The sequence below is a fragment of the Vipera ursinii genome (genome assembly GCF_947247035.1).
Source record: "Vipera ursinii genome assembly, chromosome: Z".
Taxonomy (NCBI): domain Eukaryota; kingdom Metazoa; phylum Chordata; class Lepidosauria; order Squamata; family Viperidae; genus Vipera; species Vipera ursinii.
Window position 1 is genome coordinate 27,741,201 of NC_139517.1, and position 26,975 is coordinate 27,768,175.

General features: G+C 40.9%; 1 protein-coding gene across 6 annotated transcripts in view; it reads right to left on the reverse strand.

Annotated features, from left to right (window-relative positions):
* The window catches only part of PPFIA3 (PTPRF interacting protein alpha 3), a 59,490-nt gene that overhangs the window by 19,412 nt on the left and 13,103 nt on the right, over positions 1-26,975 (reverse strand). For 4 of the 6 annotated variants that reach the window (XM_083377050.1, XM_083377054.1, XM_083377051.1 and 1 more), the window contains exons 3-16: positions 18,326-18,427; positions 16,167-16,331; positions 15,068-15,142; positions 12,993-13,073; positions 12,525-12,743; positions 10,773-10,919; positions 10,050-10,184; positions 9,806-9,889; positions 9,260-9,391; positions 8,510-8,572; positions 8,213-8,292; positions 7,646-7,790; positions 1,866-2,050; positions 722-944 (exon numbers count right to left, since the gene is read on the reverse strand). In XM_083377050.1, coding sequence (XP_083233176.1) covers positions 722-944; positions 1,866-2,050; positions 7,646-7,790; positions 8,213-8,292; positions 8,510-8,572; positions 9,260-9,391; positions 9,806-9,889; positions 10,050-10,184; positions 10,773-10,919; positions 12,525-12,743; positions 12,993-13,073; positions 15,068-15,142; positions 16,167-16,331; positions 18,326-18,427 — 1,836 coding nt within the window. The remainder of the gene's footprint in view (positions 1-721; positions 945-1,865; positions 2,051-7,645; positions 7,791-8,212; positions 8,293-8,509; positions 8,573-9,259; positions 9,392-9,805; positions 9,890-10,049; positions 10,185-10,772; positions 10,920-12,524; positions 12,744-12,992; positions 13,074-15,067; positions 15,143-16,166; positions 16,332-18,325; positions 18,428-26,975) is intronic. The other 2 variants (XM_083377053.1, XM_083377052.1) reach the window with 2 other exon arrangements.

The following is a 26,975-nucleotide window of genomic DNA, read 5'->3' on the forward strand; positions in this document are numbered from 1 at the left end:
TGTTTCTAATAATGGCCACTTTAGAGGTCAGGTAAACTTTTTATATTGCCTTCAAATCCAATATTTGGACCCTTGAAAACTGGGATTTATTCCCTAACACTTATAGCTAAATTATAAGATGGGGAAAGATCTCTGTACTCGAAGAACTGAGACTGCACTGCACAATCCCAAGTGGACAACCTGTGACATGGAGACATGGAGCCCTTGAAAAACAAAATATGTGCATCCTGGAAGTAGATAGAGTCCTGGCCAGTTTTCTACTGGATAGTTGGTGAACAAGGTCAAGGAGCCACCAGAAGTAATCTGGTATTTATTTATTATTGATAAATATATTGGCTCCATCAGAAGATAATCGGCCAACTGCTGGGGAATAGATCTACCTTCTTGTTCCTTCATATCTGCAGTAGGTTGGGAAGAGGAAGAGGGATGTGAAGTGGGTAAAATATTTGATATGTGAGCAAAAGAAAGGATGTCCATATCCATGTCCATGCATTATGACCCCCTTCTCCCTTGTTCTCCGCAACAAGAATCCTGTGAGATTGAGAAACAATGACTTGGGACTCCATATCTGAAAATGGAACCTGAGTTTTTACAGGCCTAGTTGAACATCTTAACCAATACAGTACACCCTTTGGTGATTAACATCCATGTTTCTGCAATGAAACGACTGTTTAGAATGCAGGTACATGCAGTCTCCTTCCCAGACGGATTTACAATGTACCATTTTTTCTCCATCACGAGCTGGGCTGTGGGGTGCCAAGCGAGGTGTAGAATGGCCACTGCTGGGGGGAGAAGGGCTGGCAAGAGTTGAACTGGTGACAGAGGGAGGAATGGAAGTGCCTGAACGGTAGCGCCCCAAGGATCCATCCAGACTGGCACTGGTTACTCGGCTCTCAATCTCCTCTGCTCGCTGTTCGGTCGATTCTTTCTCCTCCTGGATCAGTCTTATGTAGCCAGCAAAGAAAAAATATGATAAGTCGTAGGTGATTTGGGTATTGTGTTTACACTTGCAATATAATCTACAAGCAATGCATGAAATTAAATGGAAGTACTGTGCTTCATTTAGACACTGAATGTATTTCATAATCCACTTGCTATTTGCCTTTGTGATGTAGAGCAATATATAAAATAATTATAAATAATAATTGTAATATTTGTAATAACATAAGACATCTTAAAATTGCTCAAGTTGAGAAACAATTCCATATCCTATATATGTAAGGGATGTTGCTTTTGATAATCCTCTAGCACAGGGGTCAGCAACCTGAAACAGTGAAAGAGCCACTCGGAACCGGTTCCCTCACAAAAGGAAAAACTGGGAGCCACAAAAAATGTGTGCGCATGCGCGTACATGCGTGCATGCGCAGAACAGGGTTTGACTGAAGAGTGGAGCCAAGGCGAGATATGCACCTACCCTGCATATTTGAATTGATTGGTTGAACTTTTTTAGTCCCACTTTTTTTTTTTGACTGCACATGGCAGAGGACTGGGAGCCGCAGGAGAAAGAGCCGCATGCGGCTCTGGAGCTGCGGGTTGCAGACCTGTGCTCTAGCACCATCAATAAAGACACCCTTTCTTTGGATGCAATGTAAGGTGCTATCATATTACCTAAGGAAAATAGATCATTTAAAAGGAAAAAATTAGTCTGATCAGGCACTAATCAGAACTCTCGACATGGTTCTCATATAAAGATTTTCTATGCTTGGGGCATGTGCTGAAAGCACAGGGCATTGTACTTAGGGAAAGTCTTAAAATTATTAAATAGTTTCAAGAGAAAACATAAGGCACAAAAACACCTGGGTCAAGCAAGGAGTAGAGAGAGAGCTGTAATTCAGGAATAGGCATCTGCCGCTAGGACAACTCACTTGATCTCTTTGTTAATGGCTTCCAGCTGCTCTTGTAGCATGATGGCCAAGGTCTGTACATCAGCCTGTCCGCTGGGAGACAGCAGATCAGCTGAGCTGAAGAGAGGATCACGTTCATCCTCATCCGAACCATCAAGCCCACCCTCAAAGGAGCCTCCAGCTGCTTGCTGAGCCCTCTCCCACTCCTGAATTGGGAAAAAAACACCTGTCAAGAAAGAAAAAAAAAGATAGTAAGGGAAAGTCTAATGCAGTGGTGGCAAACCTATGGAATGTGCCAGAGGTGGCATTCAGAGCCCTCTCTGTGGGCATGCGCACCATTGCCCCAGACAAAGGGACACAGGGCCAGGCTGCTCCCCTTCCCCTCTCCGTGCATGCGGAGTCCGGGAACAGCTGCGAGAGCCAGGCTGGGAGAGGGGAACCTATAAAAGGAGCAGGTTTTGTTGGGAGAGTGAGTGAGTGGCCTTTGGAAGCCACCTGTGGTGGGTTTCAAATCATTTAACAACCGGTTCTCTGCCTCGCCTTCCCTCTGCCTTGCTTGGGGTGGGCTGCTCAGGGGAGATCAGCTGGGGTGAGGGCAGAAGCTCCCGGTTGTGGAATTGCTGGAGGTCCCAGCTAGAGGGGCAGGAGGGTACAATTGGGGGGGTGGGCTGCAGGAGTCTTGGACTGGGGTGGGTGCAGGAGGGTAGGGAGTCATCAGGTCCCAGCTGGGGGAATGTTAGGGAGTCTGGCTACGGGGGCAGGAGGATCGAGATGCCTTCCTGGAGGAAAGCCACCCACCCCTACCAGCTGAGCCTCTCATCCACACTGCGGTCACATAGGATTGCATAGAAGGGGGACTGAGCAGGGGGCTGTGGGGGCAGCCATCAGGGGGGAATCAGAGCCACCAACATTTCCCTTCTGCAGTGCAGCCCCATTGGCGTGGGTGCAGATGGCCCCAGGATGGCCAGAAGGGAGCCCTCACCTGGAACTGGCCCTGTCCACACAGCAGCTCTGATGGAACGGCAGCAGCTGCTGCTCCTGAGCTCCCCGACCAGCTAACCATGCAGGGAAGCAGCAGGAAGAGGAGGGGTGTCCAGGTGTCTGGAGCTGCCTCAGCTGCTCTCTGGCTACAACCAGCCCTGCCTCAGCAGCCCGATGAGGCAGCAGATCTCGTACACTGGCTGCTCAGCCTTTGGGGCATTGGTGCCTGGGCAACATGGGGGCTGGGCAGGAGGTGGCAGTGGTGATCCTTGCATTGGCAGGCCCAGCCAGCAGCAGATCTGGAAGCAAAGCTGTGTCACCCATCCTTGCCCTGGCGGAGGCAGCGGCAGGGGAAGGCGAGCTGTGGCACACAACCACCCCTCGCCGCAGCCACCCCACATCGTCCCACATGCACATCCCGAAGGCACATGCCGGAAGATGTGGGGCAGTAGCAGTGAAGGGTGGGCACATGCCAGATCCCGCCTTCCCCTGCCACCGCCCCCACCAACACAAGGACGGGTGGCACAGCTTTCCTTCCAGATCAGCTGCCTGATCCCATTGGCCCCCGCACACAAAGGCCAGCGAGTGCATGGGGGCCGACGGTGTCTGTCAGTAGCCACAGCCTGCCGGCTGTCCTGCATCATGACGAACTGGCCACGGAGCCCCATCAGTGCGGGCAGAGACAGCCCCGGGATGGCCAGAAGGAAGCCCTTGTCCAGTCTGGGCCCCATCCACTTGATGGCTCTGAAGGGGGCAGTTGCTGTTGCTCTGACCGGCCAACCATGCAGGGAAGCAGGAAGTGGTGGAGGGGGACCGGTGCATGAGATCCACTACCTCATTGGGCTGCTGAGGCAGGCCGTCTGCAGCCAGCAAGCATTTGAGGCAGCTCCAGACCCCCAGCTGCCCCTCCACCTCCTCCTGCTTCCCTGCATGGTTGGCTGGTCAGAGCAGCAGCAGCAGATGCTCCCGTCACAGCCATCGAGCAGACAGGGCCTAGGCCAGGCAAGGGCTTCCTTCCGGCCATTGCCTTGTCCTGTGACAATTGGCACCCCCGCCCTACCTCACCTTGACTCACCCCATAGGACTAGCCTCCTGCCCACCAGAGACGCCCTGGATCTCCCCCAACTCTGCCCTGACCCTGCAGGTGTCCCTCCCCATGAGTAACATCGAGGTGGCCACACCCACCCCAGCCACACCCACCCACCCTGCCGTGACCACTGCAGCCACATCAACCCAGTGGGCCACGCCCACCCAGCACCGAGTGATAAATAACTGGGTTTTGGGTTGCAGTTTGGGCACTCGGGCTGTACAAGGTTCACCATCACTGGTCTAATCTCACCTTTCTTGGTTAGTTAATAGAAAGCAGGAATCACAAAAGGATGCTCACAAGAGCCAGAAAGCTCACTGAATCTTAAAATGGTACTGAAGTCTCCCATCCCAAAACTGAAAACCACACTTCATGAGATGACAATTGTACAATTCCACTCTCAACTGCTTTTAGAGCAGGATCGTGAACCATGACTTGCTTCATGTTATTCCATCTTGTGTACTGCAGCAATACAGAGGAATGATTTTGACCTTACTTATGACACTTTTTCATGGACTTGAAAAATGCTATCATAGTCCTGCGTGCCATCTTCTCTCATTCCCTTATTTCTCTATAAAGTTTCTCTGAATCTTTCTTAAAATTTGGTGACCAGAACTGCATGCAGTATTTGAGATTGGATTTGACTGATGCAGATTGTGATAGGAGGGCCTCTGATTTAAAATGTAAACTGTATTAATGCACCTGAAATTGCAATTATCTTTTTTTTTGGCAGCTGTGTCACACTGCTGACTCACATTCAACTTGTGATCACTTATAACTCTAAGAAAGTCTTCACTTGTACATTTCATTTCTATTTCTATCTCTTGTGCTTTTTAGTTGTTTTTCCCCAAAGGGTAGAACTTTGCATTTGTCTGTCTTCTCCTTCCCTCTCTCCCAATGGTGGGATTCAGATATGTGAACAACCGGTTCTGTGTGTGGATGCTGCTTCCAGAAGTCCATTCTGGGCCTGGGCAACAAAAAATTAGCTACAGGTTCTGTCGAAGTGGTGCGAGCGGGTTGAATCCCACCACCGCTCTCTCCTCTCCCCCCACCTCTATTTTTTATTTCATTTTTCAGCTCACCTTTCTCACATACAAAGAAAATTTTGAATGCAGCTTCTGTTTTCTAATCTATACCCTATTTTACCCCCTTTTGTATCATGTGCTAATTACGATGCATCATTCCAGTATAAGAGCTGATGAAATTTAGCAATATCGCACGAGCTTGGACATTTTGGAAAAAAAAATCTCAGGAGGACAGGTATGTGATGCTTGAAAAGATTGACGATTCCTACTATACAGATATGAAAAATACCAATAAGGGCCACCAAGCTTCAGTAGCTAGCAACATGCCCATAAGAGACATGATTACCCTCTTCCCAATTGCCAGTATTCTTTTGCTACCCATTCCTCTGAAGTGACATCAGAAGATACTTACCAGGCATTTGTCCAGTGGCAGATGGAGTACAAGGAAAAAAGAAAGAGAATCAAAACAACAATGAGTACAACATGGAAAATAGAAAGCAAAAGATTACAATTATTGCTATGCTCTGCGCACACTGTCCTGTAGAAGCAACAGCTACATACCGTAATTAGACTTGGTAATATCTTCTCTAGCCGTGCTACCCTTTCAATAAAGTCACTATCATTTCCTCTGGAATCTATGTCTATTTATAAATAATGCCTATCGCTGAACCATGGAAAGCTCAGTAATTCCATAGCATTCTTTCTTAATTTCCCTGTTTTAACAGCTTTAATGATTCCTTTTTCAATTTAGTATACTTCCCTAACATCATCAGTGCCCGAACATAAATCAGCTGTTATTGGCAATGGTATTCTCTACTTAGACTAGCAACATGAAACCCCAAATCAATATCCTATACATATATGAAGGGTTTGACATTCTACAGGAAAATATAAAATGTTTGTATAATTATGGGCTATGAGAAATTGGATACCCATATATATTTCAATTTAATTTCACTCCATATGGAAAAATAATAATTCCAGAGTATGATATGCAACACAACAATACAGCTAATATCCCCAAGTTGTGCAGTGGACTGTCTGATTGATTCCTAGCTGGAAAGAGCATCCGGGAAACCCCAATTACATTTTTTTACCTCCACGATGGAACAAAAGCTATATCCAATGTTCCAAAAGTACAAAGAATCCTTATGGGTTTAAAATGCAGAAGAGACATGCAGATTCCTGAGATGCCTGCAATAAGAGACCTTTCATATTCTTCATTCAGCATCTTCCCATATTCTATTGCAGTGAGTGTTCTTGATCTAGACATTAGCTGTACACATCTCAATGAAATCAATGACAAATTAATTATCTCTCAACTTCTATTGATTTCACTGGGTATTAAATGCAACTGACAAAATAAAGATGAGAAAGGTTGAGGCAGATTTAATTCCCAGCCTTGCTGACCCATTGCTTTCATCATTCCAATGCTTTCTGCTTGGGGGTTATAGAGGTTTTATTGCAAAATATCTAAAGCACACTTGTTCAGGATATCTGTTTTAGAGTTATGAACTGGCAGAAGGCAATGGGGAGTATTTGCTAAAAAAAAGTTGGATTGCTAAGAATTCAGAATGACTGTGGCCAAGAATTCTAGGGAAGAGAGTTGTTGAAATATTCTAGAAGGAACTGCAATAAAAGATGTTCTCTGACATATGGGTTCTGCTGCAGTATGAACCACAACTGTCAACTGTGGTTTTCCAGATCAACAGCAAGGTGATGATCTGGTGAATCTTCTAGAACTTTAAATGTTTCATTTGCAGCTTATGTATTTTCAGGGATGGCACAGAAATATTCCTGGCAAAGCACCTTTAGGTTACAGGCCAAATAATATGCCTCTTCTCAGGTCCCACTCTGGATGGATAATGAATATACCATGGTCAAGTCTTACATAAGACAATTACTTCATTAATTAGAAGCTTTGATATGAGGTATAATGAGCCTAATTTCTACTTGCTTCGGTGTACAGAATAGCTAACATTCATACTCAGACAAATCATGGGACAAAGCTTATTTGAGAGTAGAAATAAGCTTTAGTGAAAACTTTAATAACAAAGATCCAGGAATGTAAAGCAACAGAATAATAAATATTATGTATTATTAGCAAATCTCTATAGATACTCTTCGACTTAGTTCATTTAGTAACCATTCAAAGTTGCAATAGCACTGAAAAAAGTGACTCATGACCACTTTTCACATGTGATCAAAATTCAGATGCTTGGCAACTGACTCATATTTATGATGGTTGCAGTGTCCTGGATCATGTGATCACCTTTTGTGATCTTCTAACAAGCAAAGTCAATGGGGAAACTAGATTTACTTAACAACCATGTTACTAACTTAACAAATGCAGAGAGAGATTCACTTAACAACTGTGGAGAAAAAGTCATAAAATGGGGCAAAATTCACTTAGCTGTCTTACTTAGCAACAAAAATTTTGGGCTCAATTGTGGTCATAAGTTGAGAACTACCATATTAACTTAACCAGACAAGTTGGAACAAGTAGTCTCAAATTTTCTGGAAAACGCAGTGGCTAGAAATTTACATAAAATAATATCTTCAAATTTGGAGGAATTCAGGTTAGGGAAAGTTGCTCTGACCAAACATCTAACATCTCACTAATACCATTTCAAAAAACCCCATTGACCCCTTTCATTTTGGGTTTTTCTTTTCATAAACTTATCCATTTGTCAATATACAATCCATACCTTGGTAGCCTCATCCTTGACAGTCCAGCGCCCCTTCTTTGAACGTCTTGCCACACCACCACTGCTGTAATGGTCCACGTGGGCCCCTACCGGCAGCATGGGTGCTTGGAAGTAACGCAATTCCAGCACGCTACCTGGCAGAGACCTCCGTGGAACAGGGAAAGAGAACTGTGAGCAAGAATAATCAGGTAGAAAGAAGAAAGAATCTATTCCATTCAAGTTTAAGAACTCCCCTTTTAACCAAAACATCAGCCCTTTTCCTATGCATGGTCCCATCAAGAAAGATTCTTCCCATCCTTCAAGAAGTCTTGTAATCATGGCATAAAAGATCACCAGAATATGGGCATGAGAGGAAGTTTAAAGTATGCCTACAAAAGGCATGTTCTAGATATAGAACACCATTCTTCCATTTAACTAAAAATAATAATAAAATAATTGGCTAAATTTCAAACACTGAAGATTAGTTTAGAATAGAGTGGGAATTAGTGCTTCCCACTAACAGGGTTGGAGAACTTTGATATTGAGAATGAGCACTACTTGGTTTCTGAAAGCATGAAGTCTCCCTACCGAGAATAGGTAGAAACTGGGCGTCCACGTAATTGGTCTATCTCCATTTGCATCCTCTCAATCTCAGCCAATAGCTGCTCCTGCGGGACGTGGTCAAAGGAGGGGATCAGTTCTGGAAAGCAACCTAGCTGACCTTCCATCATACCCTTTAAACGATTTCATAAACTTTCCTGACTCTTATCCTTAACCCAACCCCATACTTTCTCAAATTCAACATGTTTCTCTCCAGTTCTGGACTTAAGAGATTCCCCACACACGTACACAAAGAGCTCAATTCTCAGTTGCCATTTGCCTCACCTTGTTTGCTAGTAGCTCATCCTGTACTTTCTTCATGTTGGCAATTTCCTCACTTAGAGTATTCTTAAGGGGGATAAAAGGAGAGAAGCAGAAAAATGTAACCAGAGTAAACACATAATAAATTATCTGACATGGAACGTAACATACCTTTCTCTCTACAGATGCTGTATCTTTCCTTTATTCATCAACAGAGGATCAACTTGTATTAGAGCAGACCATGAAATGAAGGATAATTTCAGATTTTTTTCCTATTTGAGCATTTGCTTTATGACCATATCTGCTGCTGCTTCTGTCACAAACAACCACCCACCAATCAAATCCCACCTATGATTGGGATTCTCAACTGACAGTTAGAAGTCTAAGGATTCTCATTTGCTGGCTTTCAAAACATTAGACTTCTGGGGCTCCTTCTATTCGATAACTTGTACGGTCAGTTTATTTAACAACTAGAATAATGGCTATCATCTTTATGATTAAACAAAACAAAAGCCATCCACAATGGCCACTACGAGATTTTGTTTTGTTTTTTCAGCAGTTACTATGCTTTTACCCATAATGTCTAAGATCCAAGACATCCAGTACATTTTATTTTAGAAAAATAAAGATTATGGTTACAATTTTATTTTTCAAGATAGGATATTCCTGAATTGTATCAGTTCCTTCAGTGGGAATCTCACTCAGCTGATTTACAGATACATGACAGCTGATTCCCACACCACAAACCTAATTCATGCCTACAGAAACACGTACCTTCTCCTCCAGTGCCCCCATTCTTTCTTTCAGATGCAACTGGAGACGTTCATTGGATTCAGATAGCAGCTTATCTACTGTTTCTGAGAGGCGCTTGTTATGTTCATCGTTCATTTTCTCCCTTTGGCGTGCCTATTTTGCCAAGAGAGAGAACAAAAGTAAAAGGATTATCTGCAGGTCATTCCTCCGTTCTACTATCTTACCTTCTTCTCTGTAATCAATGACTCCAGTTTCATCACACCCAGGATTTCTCTTTTCCATATACATTTCAGTTAGTGTACTTTTAATACTTTCCAAGCATGTGAAATAGGAGATCAGAAGCTGACTTGTGCAAGATAGACCACTGGTCCATCTAGCATATTACCGTCAATACTGACTGGGAACAATTCTCTAGGATTTGTAGTAATCTCCATTGTTTTCTGGCAGGCATAAGATCAAACTGGAACATTTTTCATGCATGGCATTTGCATGTGCATAAAATTATAGCTTATTAGCAACTTCCAATACCCATAAAATTCTGCACTAGTTTTTCACTCATGCCCTCACCCTCTGGAGCTCCTGATTCTTCTCTTCCAGTTGGGCTTCAAGTTGACGCAAACGCTCTTCAAAATTGCCATGCCTCTCCTCTGCCTAGATAAAGAAGTGAACGAGAGAATTAAGCCATATTTTGTTTCTCTTATAACTCAAAATCCTCCTATTTCTCCAATTTCCTCTTGTCCTCCACCAGCAATCAGTATTCCATTGCCCATTCCCTCCCTCCATTCCATTTCCTCCTTGTTCTGCACAGTACCTTGTTAAGGGCAGCTACTCGCTGAGCCAACTGGGCCTCGATCTCAGGTAAAGTCTCAGCCTTCTGAAGAGTCTGCTGAAGTTTCTGCTTGGCATCTTCCAGCCAGTCTTGTAGCTGCCTGTTTTTTTCTTCACTCTATACAGATACGTAACTACTTTTAAGGGATTGTCAAGAAACAAAACACTGCAAGATGAGCCACCATATAAATGAGTATTATCCACTATCAGTATGCTTGTAAAAGCAGGGTGGGGTGTGTGTGGAATATGGGAAACTACCAAATTATCTGCAGGTTATGCAGAATGTGAACATTAAGGTCAACCAGACATTAGCAGGGAGATACTGGAGCCAATAGAGCAGGGGTGTCAAACTCAATTTCATTGAGGGCCACATCAGCATTGCGGTTGCCCTCAAGGGGCCAGGTGGGTATGGCCAGGGTGGGCATGGCTAGAGTGCATATGGCCTACTGGGTGGGCATGGCCAGCTCTACATCGTTCACATCAAGGGTGCCTATGGGGGCCTGGGCAGGACTGGGACAGATCTGAGGGTCTCTGGCAGAAGGAGGGTATCTGGGCCAGGGCCAAGGCAGTGGGGGCCAGTCCCTCACTGTTTCCAGGATGGCTTCGCAGGCCGCATGAAACCACTTCACGGGCCAGATCTGGCCCCCGGGCATTATGTTTGACATGTCTGCAATAGAGTGACGAAAAGGCAAAAGTAGGAACTCACTTGTCTGTAGAGAGATTCCTTACTGGCCAACTCATTCTCCAGTTTGTCATTGACATCATGAAGGGATGTTGCCTCTCGCTGAGCACTTAAGTATCGTTTTTCTAATGTGGTAATTCGTTCCTCCATGTCTTCTCGCTGAGCTAATGCCTATTACCCATACCACATAAGAGAAGGAAAGGATTATAAATGGTTGAGGGTAAATAGAGCCATACTCTCTCCAATTCTCTGAAAACATAAGAATCTGCCCAGATTCTCCACTTCCAAGTTATGACTGAAGTTAACATTTTTGAGGTCTTACAAATTCTTTTAAGTTAATTTGCCTATTACATGCAAAAGCTGTACATTTCATGACATGAAGCCATTTAGTAGAGGTAGTCCTCAATTTATGACCACAAATGTGATAAGAATTTTCATCGCTAAGCAAGGTTGTGGTTAAGTGAATTGTGCTCAATTTTATGACCTTTTTGCCAGAGTTGTTAAGTCAGTCACTGCAGTTCTTAAGTGACTCATGCAATCATTAATTAAATCTGTCCATCTCTTGATCATTTTTACTATGTTTTCTCTGCTTTTTCTAAAACTCTACAAGATTCCATCGATATACTACTAAAACTCATGTGTCTGCAACTATTAACTAGATCAGGGGTCCACAACCCCCAGTCTGTGGACCAGTACTGGGCCGCAGCATGCCAGCAACCGGTCCACCCAAACAAGTAAAGCCCCATCCACAGGATTCAGGCAGCACACAAAACCAAACACCCACCGATCCACGGAAAAACCTCTTTCCACAGAACTGGTCCCTGGTTGGCGACCTCTGAACTAGATGAAAAGATCCATCATGTGGCAAAATGTTTTCAATCAAAGTACTTAAAATGGGCTAATTTATGAAATGCATCTAAGATCCAGAACCTATGACTTCATGCTATTAAAATGTGGCAAATTTTATAAAATGTTTTAGGACATAAAATTATTATAAAGTATTTTGTGACATAATCCAAAATGTCATAAAACATTTCGTGTAATCCACTGCTAATGTTTGACTGTGCTATACAGTTCAATATGGGCTATTTCAAGGTGACTATATTTCTAAATTTTAAAGAATTTTTCCAATGCATTAGAGCTCTGCTATTGTTGAAGGCATTGAAGAATCTCTGAAATGATGGCCCAATGGGTCATGGGTTGTCTATGAGCATTAAGACTTGAATTGGAGTTCATTTTCAGGGAACATCTGTCCAGTATATGTCCAAAAGCTCGGAAGACAAAATCTCTGATCCTGGTGACCAACCCAGATTGGATCCTGCAACATTATCCTGGAACACATATATTCGCCTTCATTCATGGGTTGTCTAGTATTTTATGTATGGATGCCATTTAGCTTCATAAATAGCTTTACATTATTGGCTATTACAACACCAATCTAAAAACCTTTGTATTACTATATTGGCCTCCCCCATTTTCACAAGCCATTACTGCTAATCCACTGGTTGAATAAGATGTTTTTCTGAAAAACTCTCTCCAAATGATTCCCACCTTCTGAATTTCATAAGCTGAGACATTTGAGTATTGATTTATTGCAGGCATATCTATCCTAGTGCCCTCTTGATAGGTTTAGATTGCAATTCCCAAAGGTCTTTGGTCATGTTAACTGGGAAGATGCACTTTCAGTATACCCAGAAGAGGTCAGATTAAAGACTTACTTGATCTAGATAAGAGGTAAACTGCCATAAAATAAGAATACCATTTATTGTCTTTTACCTCCTTGAGATCTCTTTGTAGCTTGGCATTTATCTCTTCAGATTTAATAAGATCTCGTTGGGCTGTGGCTAACTCTTCCTCCAGCTCTGCCATCTGCCGACAGAGCATGGTAAGTCTTTCTTTCAACTGGGATAGTTCTCCTCTCTGGCGCTCCAAAACCTCTTCCAGCTCAGATTCTCGACTTCCACGCCCCAAATCAAGAGTCCCAGATCCATTGGCCTAAAGAATGAAGAAAGTAAAAAGGGATTCATGTAAGTTAATCCTGCTTGATATGAACACTAGGTCTTCATCCTCCCTACACTTTAACAGAATAACAGAGTTGGAAAGGACCTTAGAGGTCTTCTAGCCCAACTCCCTGCTCAGGCAGGGAACCCTATACTATTTCAACAGGAAGCACTATACCATTTCACCACCCTGTCTACCACCCTTTTCTGCTTCCCTTCAAATTTGCTTTCCAGAGCCACTTACACATAACTGAGCATCTCCTTCTTTGCTGGAATCATCTAGGCCAGATCGGCGTCGGGCAAGCTGCTCTCGAAGGGAAAGAGACTGCAGAGTGGAAAGAGTTAATGAAATTTTTAAAAGTGAGATATGTAGAATTGCATACAATTAATTTTAATGAGTAAGAAATAGGACAGTTCTTTCAGCAGCACTGAAGAATCTTTTAGTATGGAGAATATATTGCCAAAATTACATAAAATATTATGTCCGCACTGTTTCACTATCATGAATTTTCATCTAGATTCTCTGATTGCATTCATCCATAGGACTATGTCAAGATTTTATGTAACCGTGATTTGTTCAACAAGTCAATATGGTCAATTCCCACAAAGTAATAAACTAGTGCCTTCTGGCACCCATTACAACTATCAGATTTTTAGTGGTACCATAACCCAATACCCTGAAATCTTCCTGAAAGTTGCAGTATAACCACTTTCAAACAATTCACAGAGATGGCATACAAGAATATCAAGTTCAATATGTGGTAGAAATCAAAAGCCTCTAAGAGGTCAAGCAGGATCAATGAACTTTCCTTCTGTCTTTATTTTGTAAAGGATTATCTACCTATCTATCTCAAAACTGAAGAACTGAACTGAAAAAGGCCAAGACAATTGGAGTCCTCCAAAAATATCTGCACCTGCAAAAATTCCAATCTCTCAAGCATCTTACTCAAAAAGGCTATTTGTGACTGAACAGTTGTTACTTAAAATATGAGTATCCAAAGGAGATTTCTTCTAGAATGGGCAAAGGATTGCCTCCAACAGCCCCACTCTATCACACAAAGATGCATTCATTTGTCCCTTCAGTCCTTCCAAATAAGCCAGGATAAGCAATGATCAAGAGCTCATGTAGTAGGCTGAACATCTCATCCTTATTCCCAAGTCTCAGATTCAGTGTGAATGTTATATTTTCAAGGAAAGACCATGCAGCAAAAGCATGACAAAATGTGACCATATTCGCCAGATGATGAAGAATAACTCCATGACAAAAGATATCTATAAGAAGAGATAAAACCTAAGTCACAGAAGTATCTTATTTTATGTCTTAAGTCTAGTAATAGTTTGAGACAGACTCAGATAGTAATTGTCACTGAGATCATGAAACTTCTGAGCTAGCCTTGTGCAAAGTACCTTAGAATGATTGCTAAAATCCCTCAAGATACTGCCCTAGAGTTTTCTAACTTCATATTTGAGACTGCTTCTGTGGCTTCAAATCAAGCTGCGGCACAGCAGGATGGTGGCTTATCAATAGTACTCTTAGCCTATCTCCCTAGCCAAGTGTTGGTAAAAGGTCTTATAATCTTTCCCAGGTTGGGGAGTTTTTCTGGGAAGCAAGATAGCAACCCCCGGGCCCATAGCACCTTCCCTGCTCATAGCCCTCACAATCTGGATAGATGCTGCACTGAGAAATCAAAGAACAATAGTTGAATCAGCTCTACAACTGCTACTCTGCCACCCAGATTTCAACAAACTATATCAGGTTAGCTTCTGAGTGGGTTTCAATACCCAAACCACATTATTCCTTAGTGCAAGAAATGACCTGTCCTCTAAGGCCCATAGATTGTATTTCACACTAACTACTTGTATTGTGGCTTTAGGGATGAGAAAGGCCACTGACCTGAATTTCTGAGATAATGCCGATCTGGAACTGAAGGTATAAAAGCAATGATCCTGCTATCAGATGCTGTTTAGAGGTTGACTGGAATAAATAAACATCTTTCACAGCCTTTGATATTTTTTGAAGTATTTTAGACCCACAAGCAAACACAGAAAAGCAAGTTCAAAGAATGGACACCTGGACCTGAGTATTTAATAATTTGTTTTCAACAGTCTAACTTATATGCTATCTTGCCTTCTATTATATTCACAACACACAATAAAATCTCCAAAGATGAAATTCTCTTGTCAGTCTCAACCACCACTCATGTGAGATCACTGATATTCAAAGACTCCTCAGATCACATTTGTATGGCAAAGTATTTATGAAGTACTCTTTAGGTGCCCATAATATCCCTGAAGATAGAAACAAGACCTCTTCCTTACCTCTTGATTAGACATTTCTAGCTCCTCCTCTAATACTGCAACACGCTCTAATGCGACTCGCAGCCGTTCTCGAACCTGCCATATATCAGAAATAGTTACAATTAGTGATGTATAAAGGAATAGTTGGACTTCCAGGTGAACATGGTGAATTAGATGTCTCTGAAAGACCAGAGATGCCACTTATGGACTGGCTCAATCAAATAGAACCTCTTCGGACAAGAAAAGGACAAGAAATCACCCTCTTGAGTTCCACATAGCTGCTTCTCACAAGATCACAGGCAGCATTCATTCCGCAGGTCTGAGCACTGAGACAAAATGAAAACCATCAAACTCTGCAGCCTTTTTAAGAATATATATATAAAAGGTTTCTAAAGCCTTGAAGAGGAAGAAAAGTTTGAGTGGAGATTTAATCCCACAATAGCAACTTGATGAATTAAAGATCAAGATTGTTAGAAACAAAAGAACAGAATATAAAGTTGACTTGATCAGGGATAAAATGATAATTATTTGTATAAAACTTTGTAAAGCCTTATTGGACTTTTGTCAACATTTCGCTAGAAACTATAATGATTTTTGGATTTGTGAATGGATAAGGTGGGGTATGGGAAGAAGTGAATTATATATATAAAACCTCATAGGAGGTGGAGAAATGTTAATTTGCTTCTGCTTCTTGCAAGGAAGACTGGGAGTCACTTCTTTCCATATTTTTTTCTATCTGTTTTCTTTTCTCTCCTGTTTTTTTTCCTCATTTTTCTTTCACATTTTGAATTTACATTTCTTTCTACTCCTTTCTTTCTGATTTCAGTTGATACTATCTTTTAATACTGCAAAACTTTTTAATAAGCATTTTTAAAAAAAAGAAAGGAAGGAAGGAATAATTATGCCCTGTGTTCTAATACAGGTGCCTCTGCTTGCATCTTGAAAACACTCAAAATAATCCACCCCCTATGTGATGCTTCACATCGTGAGGGCTTCTACATTAATTTTAGCCAGCAAAACACTGTCTGATGGTGATGGAAATATTTAGGACAGTACAGGTAAATCTCCCCGTCTTCAAAAGCCAAGCACTCCCAGTTCCCCCAGTCAATATTTTTTTCACCTTCTCATCCAAAGCTTTGTGATGTTCAAAGAGTGACTTGAGAGCCTTCAGCACCTCCACCTCACTGGAGACTCCAGCTGGGGACTGAGCTTGACGCTTCACTACTGTCATGCGAAGGGAACGCTCGTGTCGTGATACTAGGCATTCCAGATGTTCCAGCAGCAGCTAAGGAGAAGCAGACAAATAAAGATGAAAGATTGAGGAAGATACAATTCTGACTCTGTAACTGTCACAGTGGGTTCAAACAGCCATTTCCATAAATAGATGAATGAATGAAACTTTATTATCAAAGTACAACATGTGTACAATGAGATTGGCTGAGCCTCCCTTCGTGCCCCTCCCCACCACAACTCACAGTGACAACAAATCCACTATCTTGTTACACCATGTGAGCTAATTGCACAACACACCGGCCTCGCAAGTCAATCATACATAGAGTTATTTCCCATTCAGGAGCCTGACAACCCATGGATAGAAGCTGTTCTTCAGCCTGTTGGTACAGCTGGCTATACTTCTGTATCTCCTACCTGATGGTAGGAGAGTAGTGGTACCGACCAGGGTGTGAGTCATCCCTGAGAATTTTCCTCACTCTTCCAAGGCAGCGGGCCCTGGCGATGTCATGCAGTAGTGTCAGGGGACAGCCCACGATGTTTTGTGCTGTGCTCACCACCCTCTGTAATATCTTCCTATCCGCAGCTGTCAGGCCAGCATACCAAACCACAATACAGTGCTCTCTATAGTAGACCGGTAAAAGAAGGTCATCATTCATTGTTCTACCCTGTTCTTTCGCAAGACCCTGAGGAAGTGGAGTCTCTGTTGGGCCTTCCTGGCCACCTGGGTTGTATTGACTTTCCAGATAAGATCTTCACAGAGGTAGACTCCCAGGAATTTAAAGGAGGAGACTCTCTCCACACAGCCCCCACCCCGATGTAAAGTGGGGCAGGTTCCTCTCTTTTCCTCCTGAAGTCTAGCACCATCTCCTTTGTCTTGTCAATGTTCACGTGCAAGTTGTTCTCTAAACACCATAAGGATAGCTTTTGTATCTCCCCCCTGTATGCTGTTTCATCTCCACCTGTAATAAGACCCACTACGGTGGTATCATCTGCGAACTTAATGATCGCGGTGGATGGGTCGGATAATACACAATCGTATGTGTACAATGAGTACAGGTAACGGATAAGCACGCAGCCCTGTGGCAAGCCCATGCAAAGCTTCAGGGGAGTGGATGAAACAGACCCAACTCTGTTTGTAGCCAGTCCCTCAGAAAGTCTTTAATCCAATCACAGATGAAGGGGGAAAACTCAAGTCAGTCAGCTTTTCAATAAGGATGCTCAGCAGAATAGTGTTGAAAGCCAAGCTATAGACAATGAAAAGCATTCTGACATAACTTCCAGGTTTCTTCAGATGGCTTGCTACAGAATGTAAGGCAGTAGCTATGGCATCATCTGTTGACCTATTCCCCCTGTAGGAAAACTGATGTTTGTCAAAATCTGGTGGGAGGCATGTCCTAAGATGTTGGAGAACTAGTCTTTCTGTCAGGATGATAGCATTTTCAAACAGCAAGGACAGAAAGGCAGTTTTGCTTTCAGATGCTGAGGCAAGCTCCACTGAGAAAAAAAACAGCTTTTGGAAGCAGAAGGAGCTAAATTCTACTCTGATGGGAGAATAGGAGTGGGGAGCCAAACAATTTCTTAATAAAAATTAAAGAAACAAAGTAATGAACAACTAATAAGTAAAATTAATAACAGACATAATAATTACAAAATCTCCTTTTGCCTGTACACACATCTGCATCAAAATTATTTTTTTATACTGTTTTACCAGTGCACGTACAGTCATATATAATGAAAGAACATGATGAGAAAGGATAATTGACTTTGTACAAGGCTTTAGTTCAGTTAATTAGTGTGGTATTTAGGATAAATATACTCTATGTACCAATAACACAGCACACAAAAGTAATCTTATAAAATATATGGAATATGTCAACAATCGATTTTAAGGTAAAATAGCAAATATATTAGTTATATGAAGGTAGTAGACTGAATTTGGGGAAAGGTATCATTTAATATTACCAATTAGTATAGTAGAATCTGGAAAATTCTAGAGTTCAAAATAAAACTGAAAAAACAATGTTTTCTATTCCTTGTAGATCTTACCCGAGTGTTGTTCCGTTCTGCCTTTAGTTCTGAGATCTCCTCCTCACGCTCTGACAGTTGTTCCCTACATAAATTCAACTCCTTAGTAAGTGCTGCAAATTCCTAGTAGAAAACAGATAGTTATGGTAAAGAGAAGCATTGAAGGGGAGACAGAGACACTTATCTCATGCATGGATTGTACATGTTATGGTATAATGATCACCTTCAATCCCTGGAACAGAGAAAATATCCTATTTTTCTATAATACAATTTGCTGGCAGTTTTTGGAACTCTCTTGAGAGTCATACTCTGGGATGCACACAGCTCTGGAAGCTCAGGCTGAGCAACTGGGCCTTGATTATAAACCTGCAGTTTGACTAGGACATGCAAATAGGACCAGTAAGTAAGTCAAAGATTTGGAGTACAAAGAATAAAAAAGCAAAATATTCCAAAATGCAAAACTACATAACGATGGAGAAGTCTAAACAAAGATGTGTAGGAATCTAATGATCATATTCACAGGTCATGCTCAATTTGCAACCATAATTGGGACCAGAATTTCAATTGCTAAGCAAGGCATAGTTAAATGAATTGTGCCTGGTTTTTTTTTTTTTTTGCCTTGGTTGTTCAATGAATCACTGCAATTATTAAGTGAATCATGTGGATATTAAAGGAATCTGGCTTCCTCCATTGACTTTGCTTGTCAGAAGTCATCTGAGGTCAGAAATTATGATCATGTGACCCTGGGAGGCTGCAAGAGTTATTAATTCATGTTGGTTGCCAACCGCTTGAATTTTGATCACCTGACTATGAGGATGCTTCAACAAATTGTGAGTGTGAAGATCAAATGTAAGTCACTTTTTCCAGTGATGTTGTAACTTCGAATAGTTACTAATTGAATGATTGCAATTCAAGGACTATACAGCAGTTCAAGGAACATAGGCTGTACATCAAAGATTAGATGCTTGAACAGAATGAACAAAGGTGTTTGTTTTGTTTTGAAACCCTGGGCTCTATAATAACAGGGATAGGAAATACAAGTTATGCTTAATAATATCCAGCATACCAACAGTTGGGTTTTCTAATTGAATTTTCATTTGGGTCAGTACTTACTTCAGTCACTAGATGGAAACAGACAAGCATATGGACCAAGTTTGCTAATTTAGGGAAAGGTTCATGCTTTGATTAGAGAAGGTAGTCTATTACTTCTAAAACAGAGGGGTCTTCATCTTTTAAAGATCCACCCCAGTCTAGTAAAGTACATATAAAAAGTGAGATGGACAACATTCTAAAATCCATCTATTAAAGCAACCCAGGGGAAAAATGAGAGAAGAGTCAGACTGGAATATCGGCATGTATGTTTTTTCATCAAGTATCATAGTAACAAACCAAAATTTTTCCTTCTTTGCTTTCATATAAAGTAAAGCTTCTATGCTCACAGCATAATGACTGGTACCTGTATTATACCTATTTTTCCAAACAAAGTCAAAACGTAAGTAATGTTTAGTTCTGGAAGGACACATTCAAGACAGCAATGATGAGAGAAAATATTAAGTAGAGTTACCCATAAGTCACTACTTAGCCTCTTTAAAAGTCAGATCTAATCATGGTTTTCTGGGCCTATTATGGGATGAAGGTTCTGTAAAATAGAATGCTGTCTATTTTAGTTTAGTTTCTTTCTCTTCTTAGCTAAGGATAATAACTATAGTTCTGTGTACCTGGAAGGCATCAGTTTGCAGAAGCTAGTAATTTCAAAAAAAATGTATTATAGCCCTTTAGAAGTTTCAGTAGAATAGAACTATCAGACCAAATGCTAGTCTATTTCCCAGAGACAAACATGCTGGCATTGTAGTCAGGTTGTTAAATATAACAGGATCATCTTTACACATTGCTGAAGAAGTGTTTGTTCTAATACAGAAAACACAATGCATACTCTTCGGACATGTTTAACTTCAATGTCCCCAGAATGTTTCTATTATCATTTTCGTAGCTACTTCCTTGCAGTGCTAAGATCTGGTTGTTCGTACTGGTGTACTTTAAAACAGAATTCAGTCTCCTTCAGAAAGAGTCCATTTCTCTCCTGCCCCTTGTACCTTTGGATACACTTGACAATTGTCATTTATGGAGTATTAATATAAACTGATGTACTCATTTGCACATCCTTTCTTCAGAGAGATTGCCTGCTCTTTTACAAGGCATCCCTTGAAACTGTTTCAGTGACTGAGGGAACTAATAAATGCATATTATTATGCTTTAGGCTGGATTTGACTTTTTTTTTTCCACCTATCAAATCCTTCCCAAAGTCTTGGGATAGGCAGATGTTGTTTGATAATGTTATTGATATCATTGCAGGATGTAAGCTGTTCTAAGTAAAGCTACCTTTTGTAATTGACTGAAGGGGATTTTGTCAATGCCAGTGGGGTTCAAGGTGCTCCAGTTTGGGGACTGCACTCAAGATGCCTATTACAACTGATGCTATCTTTGCTTTCTGTTGCTATAGTTGCTCTATTTCTATTTGCAAGTCTTTGTATTTTGTCATCTTGTCCAGCTCTTTCTCTTCTATTTTACTGTCTCCAGGTACTGCTACGTCCACCAGACATTGTCTTTCTTATCAACAATTGTTAAGTCTGGGGTGTTGTGTGGTAAATACTTGTTTGCTTGAATTTTACAGTCCTAGAGCACTTCAGTATCTTCGTTTATTTTGGGGTCCCACTATTATTATTTCATTTATTTTGCTCATTAACTTTGAAAATAAAAAAGTGTCTGAGTGAGGACGCTCTGCAGCATACTAGGTTGCAAATGATCTATGTCAAATTAAACAGATTTCTGATACAAATATAAAGATGACGTTTCTCCAAACTTTTCTCTCTTTTTATTTTGGCAACTACAGCACACTTATATTTAAGTGATTGTCCACTAAGACTCCAAAATCCCTCTCACAGTTACTACCATACTATTAAGCTGAGGTTTCTCTCTCTCTCTCTCTCTCTCTCTCTCTCTCTCTCTCTCTCTCTCTCTCTCTCTCTCTCTCTCTCTCTCTCTCTCTCTCTCCCTCCCTCCCTCCCTCCTTCCTTCCTTCCTTTCTTTCTTTCTTTCTTTCTTTCTTTCTTTCTTTCTTTCTTTCTTTCTTTCTTTCTTTCTTTTTCTTTCCCTCCTGCCTGCCCCCAGGTAATACTTAAATCATTCATTTACGGACCAAAGTTACAGCTACTTTGAAAAAAAGTGATTTACTCACACTTATCAAGGCATGATCAAAATTTGGGTGTTGGGTGATCAGCGTGTTTTTACAACAGTTGCATCCCAGGGTCATGTGATCACCATTTGCGGATTTCCCCTGACAACTTCCAAAAAGCAAAGTCATGGGGGAACTTGGATTAGGTTAATGACAACATGATTCACTTAGCAACCACAATGATTTATTTAAAAGCTGTGACAAGGAAGTCTATAAAATCAGGTGCAACTAATTTAGCAGCCACCTTGCTTAGCAAGAGAAATTCTGGTCTCAGTTTTGGTCATAAAGATGATTACCACCCAGTAATCATCAAAGGCTTCTCTTCATGTTTTCTACACTGGGTGTATGTTTGTAGACTTTCTAGCAGTAGCTTCAATATTTGCACTAATGTGCAGTGTTGTTCTTCAGAAACTTCTCTTTTAAAATAAAATATTACTAAGTTCCTCAGAGTTGATCAAAAAAAATCAAGATGGCAGCTGCAATTGTGTGATTTGAAGGCCAGCTCTTTTGATCATGGAACTGCTATCTTGACTTTTTTAAATCCTTCCTTGCAGATACCCCTATTAGACTGTCACATCTTTAATACACTGCTGTTAATATCACAAAGTAATTCAACATTGATTCTCTATACCAGCTAAACCTACTGAGTCTAAATCACTGACTGTTCCTTTTTTTGTTCAGCTATGAATTTATATTAATCTGTTTCATCTGAAGATAACTAGAATTCATTTGTTATTGCACTTCAAATATTCTGATTTTCTTCATTTCAAAAACCATTTTTTTAAATTATGGAAGGAATAAAAGCAAGCAAGTTCAAACAAGATGATTTGTAATTTGTTTCATACTGATTTATATACAGTTCATATATCTAACAATTCTAGCTTTGTATCCCTTATCATGGCTTGTCTGTTTACCCCTTACATGTTAATTGATTCTGCACTGTCTGTGACATTTTAATATTTTAATGGTGAGCTTCACTCATGTTGCTACCAATCCATTTCTCCATGCAAGGAATTATTTTGCATTATTTTTGTATTTCCTTTCCCTATTTAGTTTGACATGCATGATTTAGCATCACACAGAACCTTTCATGTGGAAGGATGCGAAGAGAGTGGTAAGAAACAAAGTGCAGTTAACCTGATATTATTAACATTAAATTATTTCTTTGTTTAAATGATTGACATTATCAGGTTTACTGTTTTTATTGTTTTAGTCTACAGGGATATTTATGTCACTTTATATAGAGGTATGTGGATTGTATATAGGACTACTTTAAGCCAATTTAATATTATTTAAATGCAATACAACATAAATTTAAAATAAAATGCATGAAGTTTTCTCCAAGTTTTTTATTATAAACTTACTGCAGACCTGACAATCCTTTCAATCATTTTGATACCTTTTGAAAATATATTGATTCAAAAGCTGATTAAAATATTAAAACTATTTTACTTTTACTACTTAAAAAATGAAACTCTGCATTTGTACTGAAGGCAACAGCTAAAGACAGTTATAACAAAATGCTCTGCATTATTTTATGTGTAAAAAAACTGCTATCCAAACAAGTCAGATCCAGACCATAATATACTGTGCTTTAAATTATGCTCTTGATAATTATTCCAATGTTTTAAAAGCTCAGAAATGGGAATTTTAAATCCTACAGCCAGATTTTCTTCTTTACATTTTTTTTAGCAAAACCTTCCAAAGTCTCTTCCATATCCGGAATGTTTGGATTTAATTTAGAGCAAGGCATGTGGTGGTGAGGAAAAATTGAGGGAGGGCACAGTCTGACATTCTCAAAATTCCAGTCAAGCCCTGGTTTCCATCTTGGATGTTGGGGACCACAGCTTTGTAGATTTTCAGAACCCTTATGGCTAATAGTCAAATACATCCCTATAGCTATGTTATTACAATGTATGTGATAACAGTAGGCAGTCAGGTGTCATCCAAATGTTTTAGATGCTAATTCTCACAATGCCTTTAACTGGTTGAAGACAGCTAAAATACCATACTAGACAGCCTATTCTTATGCTCCAGCAAAAAAATGTATACATATTCTAAACTAATAATGATCTCATAACTTCCCATATCACCTTTTTCTTCTCAATTGCATACAAAACAAAAAAGGAACATAAAACAGCAAAATATTGTTCCTTACAGAAAAAGATACATATGGGAATGTATATTCACTCATACAGGATCTTAACAATTCTTGTTTTTTAACAAGTGTTGTTTTTTAATGACTTCATCTTTAGCGTTTGTGAATGACTTCATCTTTAGCGTTATTAAAAAAAATGGCAGCAGTCCTACAGCAGAGAATAGTTACTGGACAATTACAAAATCCTTTACAGCCCCAGAAACTTTTCTGAGTCTCTTGTCCCACCACTATCCAGTTGCAGGCTGTGTGGCCTCTTACCTGACCTTTTCCTTTTTAAGTCTTTCTTGCTCCAGTATCCCACATATCATCAACATTTACAGGTAGTGCTTCACTTACAACCACAATTGGGACCAGAATTTCATTGCTAACAATGTGGCCGTAAACTGTAAAATAGTCACATGACAGCATTGCTTGCTTATGGCAAATCAGGCATTTCCTGTTGCCGACGTAATCTCAAGACCCACAGGACATTAAGCAACAAAAGGCAGGAGTCCCAAGTAAAGAAAATGGGAGGACATGGAGGGGTGAGGGAAGTCTGGGCTGGCTGACACAGGGGTGGGTGCCATGGTATAGTGCATGGGTCAGCAACCTGAAACAGTGAAAGAGCCACTCGGAACCGGTTCCCTCACAAAAGGAAAAACTGGGAGCCGCAAAAAAATATGTGCACATGCGCATACATGCGCGCATGCGCAGAACAGGGTTTGACTGAAGAGTGGAGCCAAGGCGAGATATGCACCTACCCTGCATATTTGAATTAATTGGTTGAACTTTTTTAGTCCCACTTTTTTTTTTGGACTGCACATGGCAGAGGACTGAAAGAGCCGCATGCGGCTCCGGAGCCGCGGGTTGCAGACCTGTGATATAGTGCAAGCCCAGGAAAGCTGGAGAAAGTATATGCTGGGGCTCAGGGGATTCCTGGCATGCTATGGCTTTAGGGTTACAAGCTTTTTGCAACTCCAGAGTCACAGTGCACCACAAAGCCCCTTTGCACCATGAGGAAAGCCTAGAGTTGCAGCACACCAGGAAGGCGTTTTGCACCATATGGAGCCCAGTCCCAGCCTGGCCCAGCAGTGTGGCACAAAATCACTGAGCCCTGAGAAGCCCCAGCCCAGTCACAGTCACAGTAGCCCTTATTTCCATGCAGTCTAAGGCCCCTGCTGTCCTGCAATCTGCTGTTCTAGCCAATTTTCATCATTTTTGTGCTCCTGCTGTTGAGGAACGCATGCCATACCCTTCATGAGGCAACTGGCTGTTACGTGAGGCCATCTTCCCCTGATCTCACAAGGAAATTGCCATGTGTGTCCTTGGGAAAAGAGCTTGTGTGGCCAGTAGCTGCCTCATGTAGGAGCAGGCCTGGCATCTTTAGTCAGCAGCAAAAGCAAGAAGTTGAATGTCAGGGTGCATAGATGTGGGGAGGGGGACATAGGCAGGTGAGGAGAGTGAAGCACCTCTGCGGTTGTAACTGCAGGCAGGCTGCCAAGTGTCTGAGTTTTGATCACATAACTTTAGGGACCAGTCCTAAGTCCCTTTATTCAGTGCCATTTTAACTTCAGTCACTGAATAAGTGGTTGTTAAGTTGAGAATTACCTGTATGTCAAGAGATGGGAAGTCTACAGATTTCCATAACTGTTAATTTCAAGTTCTATCATTCTTCATTTCCATTTGTATGTGGAAAAATGTTGGTATTTTATATTCAGAGGACCTCAGTTTCATCCATCATGAATTACAGTAATCAGAGATACAATGATTTCACTATAAGCTAATTAAAACTAGCCATTATATAATGTAGTGGGCCATACATGGGGAACTACTTCCTGACAGAAATGTGCTGGTTTTCTTTGCTGTTGGTTTCAGGTAGACTAAACAGACATTCAACAAAAGGAGGACATATCCTACTTTTTGTCCTTAGGTCCTTTGTCCCAAAGCCACAGCATTAAAATCAATTGTCCAGCTTTCTGAGTTTTTTTGTGGGTAGTTTTTTTCTGAAAAGGATGCTGTTTCCATAGTAGTCATTCGAATTTTTTTGTACTATGACTCTCTAAATTGCCTGTTTCCATCAGACATTGACAGACTTCACAGCCTAAATTTACATTATTTATTTCCTGATTCCAGCAATTGGCTTCAAGCCAGCCCTTTCAAATCTATGATCACTATAATCTGTAGATCGCATGACTTGCTATACATTTCTATGGTGAACTTTGAAAAGTGTATCATTGTTGATTCTATATTAATATAGAATCAGTAATATAGAGTGATCTTGAAAATAAAGATTTGTTGGAAAATTGTGACTGGAAAACTAATTTTTTTGATGCTTGAAAAAGTAATATCCTATACATGTAGACCTGTACTGTAAGTACACTTTTTGGAGTGTTTCACAGTAATTTTTATTTCTGAAGAAAAAGTTAGTGTCTCCTCCTCCTACCCCCACCCCCACCCTCACCCTCTTGTCCAATTATCTGTCTTTTCCTTTCAACGTTCAGGTATGTGACACCCTAGTTTCAAAGAATAACATCACAGTATTCTTATTTTGTGAAGCATTTTCTGAATTTTACTGCTTTGAAACTGTTGGCTGCTACATTTCCTTTGTTTCCTTCTAAAATCATTTTATGTATTGGAGTTCTGTCTAGTTGCTTAGAATTGCATTGCAGGTCCTTAATAGAAAAAGAAGGTATGAAAAAGAAGGTATCAATACATGCATTCTTGTAAAAGAAAAATCCTGTTACATAGTTGTTGGCACAATCCAATATGTGCCCATATGTGGAGTCAGACATGGTACTCAAAGGGATATTTTCAAAAATTGAATATTTTTAAATTTACTCTAAACAGAAGTACAGTATGAATATAGAGCAGGGCTTTTCAACCTTTTCACCCATTGTACCACTTTTAGGATATGGCAACATCCGAGTACCATCAGTCGCCTAGCAAGGTGTCAAAAACTTGATGAACAAAAAAAAAATAGGAAAAAAGTGATGAAGTACAGGTAGTCCTCGACTTACAACACTTCACTTAGTGACTGTTCGAAGTTACAATGGCACTGAAAAAAGTGCCCCCCAAGCCACAGCCAAGCATGACACCTGCCTGCCCACCCGGCAGCACTCTTCTTCCTGTCTGAGGTTTTCATTGTTGTGAGCATTTCTGTTGAGGATTGGCAGCAGGGATGGGGGGGGTGTTTGGTTTTTATTCCCCCTGTCTTCTGGGTGGTTGCAGCAGGTTTTGGTCACTTCACATGACCCTGGGACACTGTAACCATCATGAATCAGTTGCCAAGCATCTGAATGTAA